Source organism: Rhinichthys klamathensis, unplaced genomic scaffold (genome assembly GCF_029890125.1).
Source record: "Rhinichthys klamathensis goyatoka isolate OS25496 unplaced genomic scaffold, OSU_Roscu_1.1 h1tg000781l_1, whole genome shotgun sequence".
Classification (NCBI taxonomy): Eukaryota; Metazoa; Chordata; class Actinopteri; order Cypriniformes; family Leuciscidae; genus Rhinichthys; species Rhinichthys klamathensis.
Genome location: NW_026607178.1, coordinates 68,293 through 83,689, shown reverse-complemented (window position 1 = coordinate 83,689; position 15,397 = coordinate 68,293). Strand labels below are relative to the sequence as shown.

The 15,397-nt window shown below is 39.5% G+C and overlaps 2 protein-coding genes across 25 annotated transcripts in view; one reads left to right on the top strand and one right to left on the bottom strand.

Annotated features, from left to right (window-relative positions):
- LOC130077858 (alpha-2-macroglobulin-like protein 1) overlaps positions 1–9,058 on the top strand; it is a 73,938-nt gene extending 64,880 nt beyond the window's left edge. Inside the window, exon 36 of the mRNA XM_056243241.1 lies at positions 9,049–9,058. The gene's annotated coding sequence lies outside the window, so the exon portion shown is untranslated. The remainder of the gene's footprint in view (positions 1–9,048) is intronic.
- The window catches only part of phldb1b (pleckstrin homology-like domain, family B, member 1b), an 83,574-nt gene that overhangs the window by 39,395 nt on the left and 28,782 nt on the right, over positions 1–15,397 (bottom strand). For all 24 annotated transcript variants that reach the window (XM_056243217.1, XM_056243222.1, XM_056243215.1 and 21 more), the window contains 2 exons: positions 9,549–9,674; positions 4,225–5,726 (listed from right to left, as the gene is read on the bottom strand). In XM_056243217.1, coding sequence (XP_056099192.1) covers positions 4,225–5,726; positions 9,549–9,674 — 1,628 coding nt within the window. The remainder of the gene's footprint in view (positions 1–4,224; positions 5,727–9,548; positions 9,675–15,397) is intronic.

The following is a 15,397-nucleotide window of genomic DNA, read 5'->3' as shown; positions in this document are numbered from 1 at the left end:
TTGCGTTGGTACCACAAACAAGTAGGACGATCAATGCGATGATGTTTAATACTTGGGGTTTGGAGTTTGTTCATAAGCAGAGATCAACAGTCATAGTGATACTTGCATCACTAATAAAGTCACAAGTCTTTATTAATCTAAATCATGGGAACACAAACACTGAAGGTGATGGACAGTATAGGATAAAAACATCTAACCAAAACAAAACCCTTCATGAAAGCATCAAACTCTAGAATCAATGGCTGTGTCTTTTAGGATTACATGGTCACCTGCACAGATGTCGAACAGATCATTCTGGGAATCCTTAAACATTGCTTTATATAACAAAATGTGCTGTTGCTAAGAGCACTCAGTGTTGTTCTTCACTGTCTTAATTACAAGAGCCGGGTCAGAATGAGTAAAGACTACCACTGACCCAGATAATCAGCACCACAGAAAGTCAGTTAACGGTCTCTTTTACCCAAATTCTCTCTCTCTCTCTCTCTCGTCCGTCCCAGAGCAGATAACTCACTACACTGAACTGCAAGAGCACAGGAAGCAAACACATTAAACCATCTACAAAATGCTCCAAAGGGAGCTCATATGCGTCTTGTTGTGTCAGAGAGGATACTGCTTTTATCTTCATCGAAAAGATTCTAATTGCACTTTACTGGGTCATAACGCAGTTGCATGCCGTGTTAACGCACCACAATAGATACTTCTTGTCTCTTCCTCCCTGTCTATCAGCTACAAACACTGATGTTTTTGCATAATGTGGCCAGTGAAAGTTGATATATTTAGTGTGCTAATCCATGAGAGCAGTGGGACAGATGCTTGACATACAGACCCCCTTGTGTCTCCTATGCAGATGACCCGTGTCTGCCCTCCCAACAGTGTGGAGGTGGTTATGTCTTCATAGTATAACAGCTTACAATCAATCTGTCACCATCCCTCATAAACCTACAATCATTCCAGTTCCTTTAAAGGGGTTATATCATAATGTTTTTTTTTGTGTGTGTGTGTAATTAAAATATGTTAGCAAGGATAACACAAATAAAAATCCTAATAAATGATCCTGATAATATAATATAATTAATGCTCTCAAATCGATTAATCACATCTAACATAAAAGTTTGTGTTTACATAAATAAATGTATGTATATACAGTATGTACATGTATATATATATATATATATATACGCGCACACACACACACAGAGAGAAACACACAGACATCCTGTATATTTAATAAACACATTATATATATATACACAAGCACACATAATATGTAAACAAACTTGTTAGATGCGATTAATCAATTTGAAGGCACTAAATATATTGTATTATATTATTTTATAATAAATATAAAATAATAAATATAATATAATGAAAAAACCTCTTTCATGATATGTCCCCTTAAAAAAATCCATCCGTGTCTCAGTAAATAAACTTCTCTCTAAAACAGTATGCATCCTCACTGACACTTCTGCTTTCACTGTGCAGCAAATGTCAGTTTTATAGAGTAATGGAAATGTGATGTCATTGTGGGAGCTCTCAGTCAAAAAACCCCCCCCAAAAAACCGAGGTCATCTTTAGCAGGGCTGGCATCAGTATGGCACTCGAGCTGACTGACAGAAAAGTCTTCTAGCGACTGACACCATATGTCAAGTGTGTGTGTGCCAAGGCTGTATCTAAGGTAACCATGTGTGCCTCTGGAGCCTTGTGGCAGTTTAGGGATGATAAATTATGCACTGCAGACCGAACTGGCTCACATTCACTCAGCTGTACATGCAAAAAAATGAAGAAAAATTATACACTTACATACTTACAAACACTGTTTAGTTTTGAGTAGGGTTGGGCATAGTTTGGGTTTTTTTTCGATACCGGTGCCAAATCGATACTTTTAAAACTGTACCGGTGCCTAAACGGTGCCTGAACCGATACAATAACGACATTAAAGAACGGCTTTTTTATAAAAAAAAAAAAAAAAAAAATATTCTTAAATTTGAACAATATATTACAATTTTAAAGTATACTTAAATATATTTAAACAACAAATATATAAACAACAAATATATACACAACAATTTCACAATAAAACCTAAGCCACCTAACCCAACTACAATTAACACTAAAAAACTGTTACAGTACTAATAACAGCTAAGTAGTCTGAGACATACTCATGATTTAATTTCCTTGGAAAAAAAAAACAAATCATTTAGATGCTCTTAGTTTGCTAAGTGGTGTCCTTCATAGAGCTCATTAACAGCATACTTATACTGAACATAAAGGCCTACTGACAATAAGACTTTAAGAAAACCCTTTTCTTGCTGTTTAGTTGCATCTGACTTTGTGTTAACTAATAATAATTGTAAGTGTAATACGCAGATATTTGTAATTTGGAACTGAGTATTGTTCAAAGATTTTATGCAACAAAATCCAGTGACTAGTTCCTCAAAATTAGTGTTGCACTGAAATTTTGGCAACCAAACATTTTCAGCCAAAAGAGTTAAAACCATTTTTTTTTTTTTTTTGGATGAATTAAAACTTCAATTTCAGTTTTGGTGTTTCATAAAAAAAAATAAAAAAAAAAATGTAGGTGTATTACTCAAAAATGTTCTAGTAAATACACCCCTACTCCTAAAAATCAATCCATTAGCATTCAAATTCATTGCTTAGCTAGTTGTGGGACCCCTTGGAAGTATCCGATTTGAAATCTGCCACCTTTGCTCATGGAGGCTAGGATTTAGCCAGCAGACTGCGTCAACACCACTGTCTCCTTCCTAATTCCTGCAGTGAACATGCTTTCTGTGCCGTGCCATGCTACGTGATGTTTTGCCTCTCTTCTGTATGACAGTCAGCTGCCAGAAACAAAATAAAAACCCAATGCAACACTCCCTGGAGCACATTTCTGCTTGTCATGCTAGGTAGTCTCCCGCTCCTCCTCGACAAGAGCCACTGGGCAGGAAAATGAGCCCAACGTGGCTGATTCGCAAGTCAGATGTATCACACTCTGATGTTTTTTATTGAAATGCAAACTGCTGTATAGATACATAACCGCCTAAACAGATGAGGGCTGTTTGTTAATGGACCACAGAAGCCACCAGATCACGTCAAAATATCTAGTGAAAGTCAATTCACAAGACAGATGGTTCTGATAATGAGTGATGTAATGGCTGACAGTCAAACAGTTACTAAAAAAATTCAATAGAACGTCAGATCTTACTTCACCAAGCAAACATTCTTTGCTATATACACTCAACAATTTGCAAATATTTTAGAACAAGGTCTGTATCAAAGGCCATTTTTTGTTTGACTTATTTTGTACTGAACCTTTCTGGAGAAAGCACATTTGTGGGGATGATGTCATTGGCATGTTGAGCTCATTTGTTTTAGCTCATTCTTTCTGCATTTATTCCAGCACATTTAATCGGCAAAAAGCCAAATAAAGTGTACTAAGTGCATCTACTAGAACTGCACATGCTTAGCAAATAACATACTACAGATACTCTCTGTTGTGAGTATTGAAGCATAACTTTGTACGCTCAATTAGATCACCTCCTTTTCTGAGAGAAATAAACAGCCACAATGGGTAATTACAAGGGAAACAGACAAGAGACGTTTCAGACACAAACACATATAAAACTTCACAGGGGCCTTTGTCTCAGCGGCTTCATTCTGGGCTGCAAACCGGACCAAGATGTCTACTGTTCCCTCCCACCTCTCAATAAAAGAGACAACAAACAATGGGGTTGCCATGGTAAAATCAGAGCCCTCTGCCACAGCATGACAGCGGATTAGTCAGTGTGTCAGTTCTGCCAGAGATGTGTAGTAGCATTTCCTCCAAATCTCCTGTATTCTCACCAAAAGCACAAATGCTAATGCTTGCTAGGTGTGTTAAGATTAGATTCAGCCATCAGTGTACACTGAGGAGCTCTTCTGGAAAATATTAACTGCAGAAACTTGCAATTTACATATCATCAGAAGGCATGTAGAGACAGCACCATACATGACATGTACAAACAGAGACGGGGGAATATTTCTTAGACAGATTCTTTATACTATGATGTGGCTTTCAAGTGGGCATCTGCAAACAAATGAGTCTAGACATTTCCACAGAGCTAACTGCACTTTACTTCGGTCTCAAGGACATTTTAGTGGATATGTGCGATTTCTCATAAATATCACTTGGTTTTATATTTTGTTATATAAATGCATGTATTTTTAAGTGTGCATCTCACTTACCAGCCTCTCCATTTCCTGCTCTCTGAGTCGCTCTTCTCTTTGGCGTCGGTGGTACTCAAGAAGATCATCTTCGTTGTCACTGATCTCCGTAATGCTGTTTTTGCGCTCCCTCATGCCTGGGTGAGGCATCCGGTGGTCCCTGTGGCCTGCTGACATCTTCCGGTGGCTTCTGGGACTGGATCGGGGCGATGACCCAGGTAGAGAACCCAGGCTGAAGGCTGAAGACAGTGAGTTCCCAAAACTGCCCTTCCGTACACTGCCTTCCCCCATCAGTCCGGAGGTGGGTGAAGGACTACGAGCACGCACACCACGAGGACTGAACGGCTCCTCCGTAGGAGACCCTGCTTTCCGTCGGAGTCTGGGACTCTCTGGCACAATTCTTGGGCATGGAATCTCTGGAGTTCGCAGGGTTCCTGGTAGAGCTCCTGGGAGCACAGGAACCCCCCTGCGGGCTATAAAGGGGCTGAGAGGGGGAAGTTCCCTCATGCTGCTCCCTTCAAGGTTCCTGCGGGCCAGCCGCGGACTTTCTGGAGGCTGTAGTGTGCGAGGATGCGGGTGTGGAGGTCCACCCTGAATGATGTGGACAATGGGGTCTAAGGGGGGCTGGAAAGATCGCGAGGGTGGGGAGAGTTGGTGAGAGGGGCTGGACGTCAAGGAGCGGTCTGGCTGAGGCTGTTCCCGGAAAGGACTTGAGGGGCGATCCTGGAGAACAATGGCAGTTTTGGATCTGGGACTAGAGGGTGAGGAGGATGGGGATGCGGTGGAGAATTTGGGGGTGAATCTGGGACTACCTGGAACTGGTACCCGACAGACAGATGGGGCATCAGACAGAGCAGTAGAGATGGAGACTAAGGGCAGAATGTGAGTCTGTATGGGGCTGTCTGGGGATTTAGCCACCAAGCTGTCTTGGTTCAACCCCCTACGACTTGGCTTTGGGCTTGGCGGTGCTTCTAAAAGAGCCTTTCGCTGGAGTCTGGGACTCTCAGGCACCTTTGGCCCACTGCTGCCACTGGAATAGCTGGGCAGTATGGTCCGTGGCTGAGGTATGGGTGGCTGGCTGGTGTAATTGTAACTAGAAGACCTCACTGGCACAGGAGGAAGCGTGTGAAACTGGTCCTGACAACCACTCGGCGAGGGACTGGTGTAGCTGCCACTGCTGGCGGGCGATGGGGACGAGAGTGGAGAGAAAGGAGGGGAGTTATTCTCGTAACTGGAGCCCACAGACATAGCACCAGGGCTCGTTGGGGGTGAGAGAAGGAAGCGCCCCCCTCCATTTAACATGGGGGACAGGGGAGACTGGGAGATAGGATGACCAGAGGGCTTCTTTGACTCAGAGGAAGAGGGCTGAGGGTCATCCATGACTAATGAGTCCATAATATCCTGAAGGTCCTTCTCAATGGAACTGACAATGGCACTGTGCTCAGGGCGCACTCTCTCGTTGGAGACCAAGTGAGATTTTGGCGCTCCTGACGGGTGGTTCCCATTGACCAAGTTCTCAGAATCTGAAGGAAAATATAGCAATTATAAGCATTTGCCATACACAACAATCAAAAGGCATATCTTTTAGAACAGTTCAGGTGTAGATTGCTTATTGATTCATGATTAAAACGTTCCATCTTTTCAATGATTCGGTGAAAATGGTTTACAAAACTTGTCTGAATGATTTGTCGACAAATCACCAAATATTTTAATTGAGAATAGTCTCTTTCAAACTATTGGGTGAGTTGATAATGAGCACTAGGTGAGCACTTGGACAGTATTTAAGGATTTGACTGATGGATCAAAAAGTAAGTTACATTAGTGTAATAGCAGAAATGTTATTAAAAAAACATACTAGAAATATGTTAATGACTGTTAATGAAAGAGTTACAGAAGCTTCAGCCAATAAATGTAAATTAATTTTAGAATTGTTTATTGCACTAACAAATATAATTTGGTTTTTTATTAGCTGAATCATGCAACAAACTAAACTAAACAGGGACAAAGTTTTGGAGCATTTCATACTTTGTGTCTAAATGACATCATTACATGATGTAAATAAAATCCTGACCTTGTTAACTGAAACAACCGGTTCAAAATAATCAATTCTCAAAAATGAATTCCAATCACTAGCCAGATGAGCCAAACCGAGTACAGAAAACTAGAAAAGCACTTAAGAGTAAGTGGATGCATTTGGCTTCTTCTCCTCACATAACCCCAATTATTATCCTCAGTACTACACCTGAGCTTTTAATGCAAGTACCTGCAGCTCTTTTGGCACTGAAGAGATGCATTTAATCCATTAGCCCCATTCAACAACCTCCAAGTTTAACACTGCTGCCATTGCCAATCCCACAGAAGACGAATGCTCAAGTAGAAAAAGTGGCTACCAAAAAGTCTGCCAGGCTTCAGTCTGAGAGAATAAACGTCAAATGAATATGTGCTCATATAGCTAAATCACAGACAGCCCTGCTGGTAATTCAATCTATCTCTCAGGCAACTGACCATCTCAAATGGTTCATCTACTAAAAATGAGACAGACCTACAAAGTAAAGATGGTAATTATCTAAACTGGGGGTTTTCAAACTGTGGTCCCGGAATCCCCAGGGGGCTGCAAGGGGGAGCTAGGGGGCTGCAAGGTAATACTATGGTAACGTTCTTTGTAAAGCTGCTTTGAAGCAAGTACTACTATAAAAGGCAATTCAATTCAAATATATTTGATTAAACAATTTTTTGTTGTTGTTGTTGGAAATACTTATATTCAGGTTTATACAAATAACATAGTATAATAGTGTGTGTGTGTGTTATGGACTTATTGTAAATATATTTGTAATCATATTTCTAAATAATATTTTAATAATTTGCTTGGCTGTAGTAGAATTACAAAACAAAAGCCAATTGTTTAATTTTAGACAACATGTATTATAATATCATGCTAATCAAGTTTCTCACACATTACAAATGGGCCTGTATACATGAAGTACAGAGATCCTTTATATTTTAGGAAAGGGGCCCTAAAACAATAGTCATATTTGGGGGTCCTTGGCATCACAAAAGTTTGAAAACCTCTGATCTAATCAATACTACTTAAAATAACCCCCAACTTATGATTTCTTCCGTCAATTTGGAACAAAATGATATTTTTTTTATTTGATAAACCCAAATGTAACACTTATCAAACTTATTAGATTTGTGCTTTATAGTCTAGCTACATAAGATTGTGAGTCACAGTCACAGAACAGATTTCACAACATCCAAAACTTGATCAATCTTGCTCTTGCCAGCTAAGCGTTTGCGTTTAACCCACAAATCTCTGTCCTGATTACAAAACACTCTCTGTTCAAACTCCTCACAAATAATGCATAAAACACAACCCCCTTTCCAAGTTACAGATCCCCCTTTTTTATATAGTCATCGTGGTTTAGAAATAAGTCAAGAGCAGCTGACGATGCCTCTGGCTTAATTTTCCATTCAAATCCCACTGAACAAGAAACGGTTTTAAGAATAGCCTACACAAATACATAGATGAAGATAGGCTAATACATTAATTCTTCCATGTCACAAAATAACACTTCAGCTTCGACTATAAAATGATACATATGCTATACGTCCGTATGCCGATCTGACACATACAGTCTATAATGATCAGTAGCTTACTTACAGATGAGAACACGCCTGTGGAAACGCTAAGCCGTTGCGTTTGGTTTATAACCCATAACCGAGCTCAGATTCAAAAGAACGGCTCCCGCATTCCGAGTGTAGACCTAGGCCAGCTGTGCCGGCCACACGGTACCCAGGCAGGAGTAAAACGCCGCAGATGAGATATTCCAGCCGGGCTTGGTGAGCCTGGCGCCGCTACACCATCGCTGAGTCCCCCTCCCTCCCCTGTCCACGGTGCTGATGTGACTGACTGCTGGCTGCAGGGGCGGGGCCTACACTCTTAAAGCGACAGTGCACATTTTCATGCTATATTCATATGGACACTGATGTGGCTGTGGGTTTAAATAAAAAAGGCTCCTTTTTTTCTCACACAAACTGGTAGCTGATATGCAGTATATACTAGTTCATAATAATATAATATAATATAATATAATATAATATAATATAATATAATATAATATAATATAATATAATATAATATAATATAATATAATATAATATAATATAATATATGTTAAGTAGCCAAAGAATAAGTGGGATAATGTAGACAGACACAACAATAAAATATTGCATGCTTCTCTGAGTCATACTGAAATATCATCAAGAACGTGGAGCAGTCCTGCTGTATTAGAACGAGGCAGCCGGATAATTGAGGGAATATGAGGGGAACAGTTAGGAGGGGATTGGAGAGCAGGGTGGGTGGCAAGATAAATATAGATATTGTAAAAGATACCCCTCAACTTTAAATAAGCAGAGCATGGCCAACAAAGCTGTCTGAACTGAAAAAGAGATGCAAGAGGAAATAGCTCTGGCACAGAGAAAGTGTGAAGGGGGTTCTTTTCCTCTATAAATCAGTCTATAAACAAATATCAGATGACAAAAGTGCATGAACAGCTTTATATATGCAAGTCTGAAAAATATTTTAGCTATGTAGTTTTATATAATTTAGACACTGTGAAAATAAGAACAAATAAATGGTGAATGGGAATGCAGCATGCAGTATGTTGTTTATGAAAATTTCTTTCATGGTGGAGAGAATTTATTACCAGCTCAGGAAATGCACTGCACCAGCTGTGTTTATATGCTATACGTGTCCTTTTCTGCCACACAACAGGAAAAGTCAGGAAAACAACTCGGTAAATATTGTAAATGCTCTGTTTAAACATTGGCTGCTGTGTAGCACTGTGAGTGGGAGTGGAAGATGTAGAGCGCTCTGTCAGGAGACCCACAGGAATGAGTTTCTCATAAAAGTTGCATGGTGCAACTCAGGATCGAGGCAGGCTTGTATTGCTAACAGTTTGAAACGGAAATGCAGAAGGCCCAGCTGAAAGCTGCTACCTGTGCTACTGAAACAAAGCTTGCCATTCAGCAATGTGGCAACACCCTGTAAGCCCAAATTTGCATAAATGTCCCATGTGTAAATCTGCATCTGTTTCTTATCCTTACACCACTTGTTTTCTTGTTTTCTACATACGTAAAAGCACATTTATATGCAATTATGTCATAGATGTCACATACTCTTTTGTATTATTATTTCAGACAGTACACGCAAGGTTTTTAAGCTCTGAAGGAATGTTTTTTTCCACACAAATGACGTTCTACACAACACAGGCTTTGAGGTAAGCGTTAGATAATTCATGCCAGAGTCACGGTGTGTTGTGTTCTCCTGTGGGATATTGCGTTACCTGTGAGGGCCCAGTTTTTCACACTGGCTTTCTGTCCTCCCTCAGGCATCATGCTTTTCATTCGGAAAGCCTCCTCGGGGTGGTTGAAGCGGTAGAATGCGGACTGGCCGAAACACAGCATACAGCCTGCACACAAACCAAAACAACTATTATGAAGTTGAGAATGAAAGTGTATAACACTTGACATCAAACATATGCCCGAAGAAAGCATTTCAAATGATCTTGGCAGTTTTAGACCAGTTTTGTACCGCAGTGTGAGAGGTATGGAGGGGGGGAAAGGAATATTTGCCATGAACAAGCAGGAACATCTCACACTTTGGTGTCGGATCAGACTCCTGGCTTGCTGAGTGAGGGGAAAAATAGACAAGCCAAACTCTGGTAGTGTAGAAAGTTAAAGTCAACATGAGATCTAAATGAACCCTTTTTACTTTCCTAATACAAGCTTCTGGTCTTATAATGAATGATTTCTTTCTTTTTTTGCTGATGTCACCAAGCCGTCTTATTTTTGAGCCGCTTCCATCCAACCATCTGTCATATAAAGATCACTTTTAACAAATTAATTAATTTCCGGCAGATCAAATCAAGCACTTTTTAATATATCAGTACCATATTGGTCAATTCTTTTTTAAATTATTGTATTGTCAATATTGAATATGTATTGATATTACATATTTATTTGTGAATGCTTATTTCTGTCTGTTTTTTAGATTACCTTTACTTACATAATTATAGTATACAATAACATCTGTCATTTATCAGTTTTATTATTTATCAGTCCTGAACACTGTTTCATGTTAGCTTTAAATGTGAGGCATATACAGAAAGTGCTTTAGTGTCACTAATGGGTAAATTTACTTTATCAATACATTTATTTAACACATTATACAAGGCAAAAATAAAGAAAATAGCATGTACAGGGTATTTATATGATGACTTAGTTGGTGGTCTCTCAACAAAACAAAACAACAATGAAATAAATAAGATAAAACAAACTGGGGGGAAATGCAAACAAACAACATAAAAAAAAACACTTTTGCTATATAAATCTCCCTGATCTATTCTGGCCAATCACAGTATTTATTGAAGGCAGGTAAAGGTCTCATGGAAACCTTTCCAGCCGTAGCAGATGTGTGATGAATGCGGAATGCCAGATGCCCTTTTGTTCCAGGAAGAACATTTGATTACCCCTCAGGTTCTGAAAGGACAAAGTACGCTTAGAGCACAATGAAACTAAGAACCGCTCAAGTAAAGTAAATCGTGTACTTATTCTCACATCGATGTGTTTTCTTTCATGTTGTTAGTGAATAAAAGAATATGGATTGTTAACTGATGGTCCCTGTTGTCATAAGACTCTTCAAGAGGATTGCTCAAGTCTTGACATGCTCTGCACATTCAAAGTCAACTAGGTGAAAATAAACAAGAAAATCATAATACACAAAACACATGTGTAGAACAGAAAGTTACAGTATAGTGTTTAAATGAAAAAACTTGTTTACATGCCTGCCCAAAAAAAGTTTTATTTGAAGAAACAGTATATTGATGTATGTGGTGAAAAAACCACATCAGCCAAATGTTGTTTCATATATGTCATGTTTGGGTCCTTGTCGAAATCATATTTGAGTGTTTTTACAGACAATAACTGTGGCATCCACTGCATCAGCACGAACCGCTCTGAACAGCTCAATCATTGTGAACAAGCCATCAAATAACAAACCGACAGCAGCTCCGCCTTCCTATTTTACACTATAGCGTTGTGCTCAAATTGGGATTGTACAAATGTGCCATTAAAAATGCCGCACAGCATCTAATTCAGTAATGTGGTAAATATGTGCTTGTGATGGCAAGCAAGCTTGAGCAATTCATCTGCACTGCTTCAAGAGAAAAGCTTTCCAAACTCTAAAATTACAGTGAGTTATACCAAAAAACAGAGTGTTCCACTAGATCAGAGCCTATGTGTTGATTCTGATATTGAAAACACTTAGTTCAATATACTATCTATCTATCTATCTATCTATCTATCTATCTATCTATCTATCTATCTATCTATCTATCTATCTATCTATCTATCTATCTATCTATCTATCTATCTATCTATCTGTATCTATCACGCAACACAACAAGATTACTTTAAATACATTTTCTCATATGTTACCTTGTTATTTCATCTGACTCCAATAATGAAAATCTATCTGTCCATCTGGGCCTCAAAATATCCCAGAACAACATTGAACGAAATAAACATCATGCATGGTCATAGCTGAGCTTCACTGTTCCACCATGAGGGAAACCAGCAGTAAGTGCAGCATGCAGAGCTCAAATGAGCTCCAGACCACAGCTCAGACTGCAATTCAATCAATACACAGAAGGAAAAAAAAAGAAAAAGAAAGTGAAAAGTTAGTGCACACACATTAGGAGCAGTGAGTGAACACACAATCACTGCAAACCGCACACCCGGAGCAGTAGGCAGCCATTTTTCCTGTGGCACCCGGGGGATTGGGGGTTAGGTGTCTTGCTCAAGGGACCTCAGTCGTTTCCTGCCGGTACTGAGAATCAAACCTGCAACCTTCGGGTTACTAACTCTCTAACCATTAGGCCACGACTGCCCCATGACTGTAAAAACTTAGCGTATTTGCCCTTAAGATCTACTAACCATGTAAACCATCATTACTATTTCAAGCACACTGAAAATTATTTTTATGATCAATAAGTTATGAAAACATGTTTTTACATTGCTTTAACTCATCAAAATAAGTTTCAACTTTTTTTTTTAAGTTAAACAAGATTCAAATATTTTTTTAAACATCAAAGTTGATTGTACTTAAAGGTGCGATATGGAACTTTTCTTCTAAAAATGAATCCTTTTTTTATTGGCTGTGTGTGAAGGGGTAGTAATCACACATTACAATGATCCACTTGTCGGGTTTTGCTATTACCTCTGAAGGCCAGTATTCCTATTTCTATGTGAAGTCTCCGGGTCGGATTTACCGCGAAATCCAACGGATGTGACGTGCGCTCCCGAGCCTCTCTCCTTATATACAGTCTATTGTAGACGGTCAGGGAGTTACGTCCGGTTAAAGGCGCACGTTTTTCGGCTTATATCTCAGTCAATCTTTGATCAATATTCCCAAGACTCTAATCGTTCGTAGTGCTGGACGGGGCCTTTTGAACGAGCCCACCCCCGAGGTCCAAGTCGCCCGGCTCCCCGAGTTATAGCCGTTCGAAATCGGGGGTCCCAGCGAACAGCGATCCGGTAGGGGGCATCCCCGAGGCCCGCCACTCTAGCGTTCGGGCAAGGGTTCCCCTGGGACCTCCTCCCCCAAATTTGAGCTCTCTGGGTCTTTGCGTTCCAGAGATACGAGCGATTTTCTTCTGAGATCGTGACGTCACCGGCGTCCGCAATTTTGCAGCGCGCCCGATGGTTTTCTGCTAATATCTCCGCGAAACACCACCAAAAACTATGGAACTTATATGGTTCTTTTCAGCTCGACTAGATGGTCCCAACGAGCTCGGTGCTCGCCGAATCCGTCTAGTATTCGCCGAGATATTTGCGTAATAGACGGTATTGTCTATGAGTTTGAGCACGAGCGCTCTTGTAAAATTTGGTTGCAATCTGAAACATCACCACTAGGCACTAGAGGCCGCTAAAAGTTACGTAGAGCACCTTTAAACATTTAAGGTAGCAACTTTCTTTACCGAGCATAGTTATATTATATATATTTTTATTTTATTTTATTTATGTTAGTTAACTTTTATCATTATGAAGAGCAAAGTTCCAGGAAGTGGTTGAGCACTATTGTAAGCTTTCTTTCAGTGCAACATTTCACAGAAACATAGTTCATATTACGCAGAGAACAGTGGGATATCAAATATAATGTCTTTGTTTATGTGTGGCAGAAAGTGAAAAGGTCTGTGTTTAATATAGTCTTGGTATGCAGGAAATGATTGATAGAGTAATACCAACAGTAAACCATGGGGTAAGAAATCCCCATGGTGTCTGCCATACTGAGAACAGCGCAGTAATATTACATAAGTTAATATGATACACACACAATGTCTCATGAATAAGAAATATAGCTTGCAACGAATGACCAACCTGCATTTTAACACTTTAGGTGTCAGTGAAAATCACTGAAAACCCATTATATATTTTCAGATTGGCCACTACAGTGCCTCAAAGGTTGATGGATTTACCCACAATGCTAAGTGAAGAGTCTGAAAGTGGATTTATGGAGTGCAGCGATGGAGGGTAATCTACAACACTACAGCACACAAGGGAAAACACATGAGCCAAGAATCACACCTGCTGAGGAGGGAATCTATCTATCGATCTCCGCTCCTGCCGCCATGCGTTTCAGACGTGCTGCCAGCATCTACTGAATGATGCCCAATTACAATAATCAAAAAAACATCAGACGTCAAGCCCACAAACCGCCCACAGTCACAGATGATTCTGGTCTGAAGGGGGCACCGAGTTTGAAAATGCAATAGGGGTAAAATCCTAAGTTAAACACGGACAGTGTTTCCCCTGCTACTGTTTATAGATGGCCTCTCTCTGCCAGTCATTATGAATAATTTTAACACGGATATTTTTGGAAGTCAAGGAGATGTTATGAATCACGATTCCAGCCTCCTGTGGCACTGCCCCTCGCCGCAGGTATGAATGTGTGATCATGGTGCTTTCAATGAGGCGTATTTACCTATTTTTAAAACGAGGTTTAGTAATTTAGGCCTTCAAATACATTTATTATGCTAAAGTATTTTTGGAAAGTTCGACTTTACACATTATTATTCACTTGACTTTTACTTTTATACTAAATATTTGTTTTCTTAACTGTATTTTAAAGAGAATATTGAGTCTTTTAATCCAATACATTTATCCAGACCTTTTCCTTACATTTGTGTTTGGAAAGTGCAAGAACATAACAGTAGTAAAGCTTCAGTGAATCAGTGAACCTTTTGTTCAGTTCGGTTACTTTGAATCAGCACTTTTTTTGAGATCCCCCTTCAGTGGCAGCTTATTTTTATATTTCTTTATTTTTGTGCGTTTGTGTGATGCCAAAGATCAATTGATCAATTTTTGAATCCTTAAAACTGGTTTGCAAAGAGGTCTAAAGATTACTTTTTGCCAATCATGAATCTGAATCTCGAGAGGCACACCAAACAATGCATAAGGGTCCATTCATGCAGGGTAGTGAATTGTTATCCCTCTCGAATATTACCTATATAGCTGTTTGTGAATGTAAAAGGTCTGCAAAGTATTAAAGATCAAAGTGCATGACAAATAAAGTTATTGTCTCCTGAAAGAAAGAATTGATTCTGAACTGCCGAAACGAGTCGTCAGCAATTCCAGTCTCACTTTGGTAACGTATCTACGTAGGTTTGTAACAAATTAGCATAATGTCAGCCTATGATCTTCATTGGCTGCCCGCAAACAATGTCTACTTTGTCCTGCCCTTAAAAACTGTAGTTGTAGCTAAGAATCTGCAATGGGTTTTTCATTTCCCAGACACACTGTAAGCAGTAGACCAATCACAACACACTGGGCTGTCTGACCAATCAGAGCAGAGCAGGCTCTCGGAGAGGAGGAGTTTTGAGAGACTGAATCCTTTATCGAGTCCTTAATTCACAGTGAGAAAAGAGATGATGTGCAATGTATATAATGGGAAAATTAAAGTATTTTGTTTTGTTTTTACCTTGGATGCATATAATAACCCTATCGTAGGAGACCTCCAAAAGAAAATTGGGAACATTTAAAATAGCATAATAGGGGCATTTTAAAAAATGCTAATCTTTTAAAGAAGCACTGACAAGACTTATATTTACTTAATGTTCCATTATCATAGTGAATT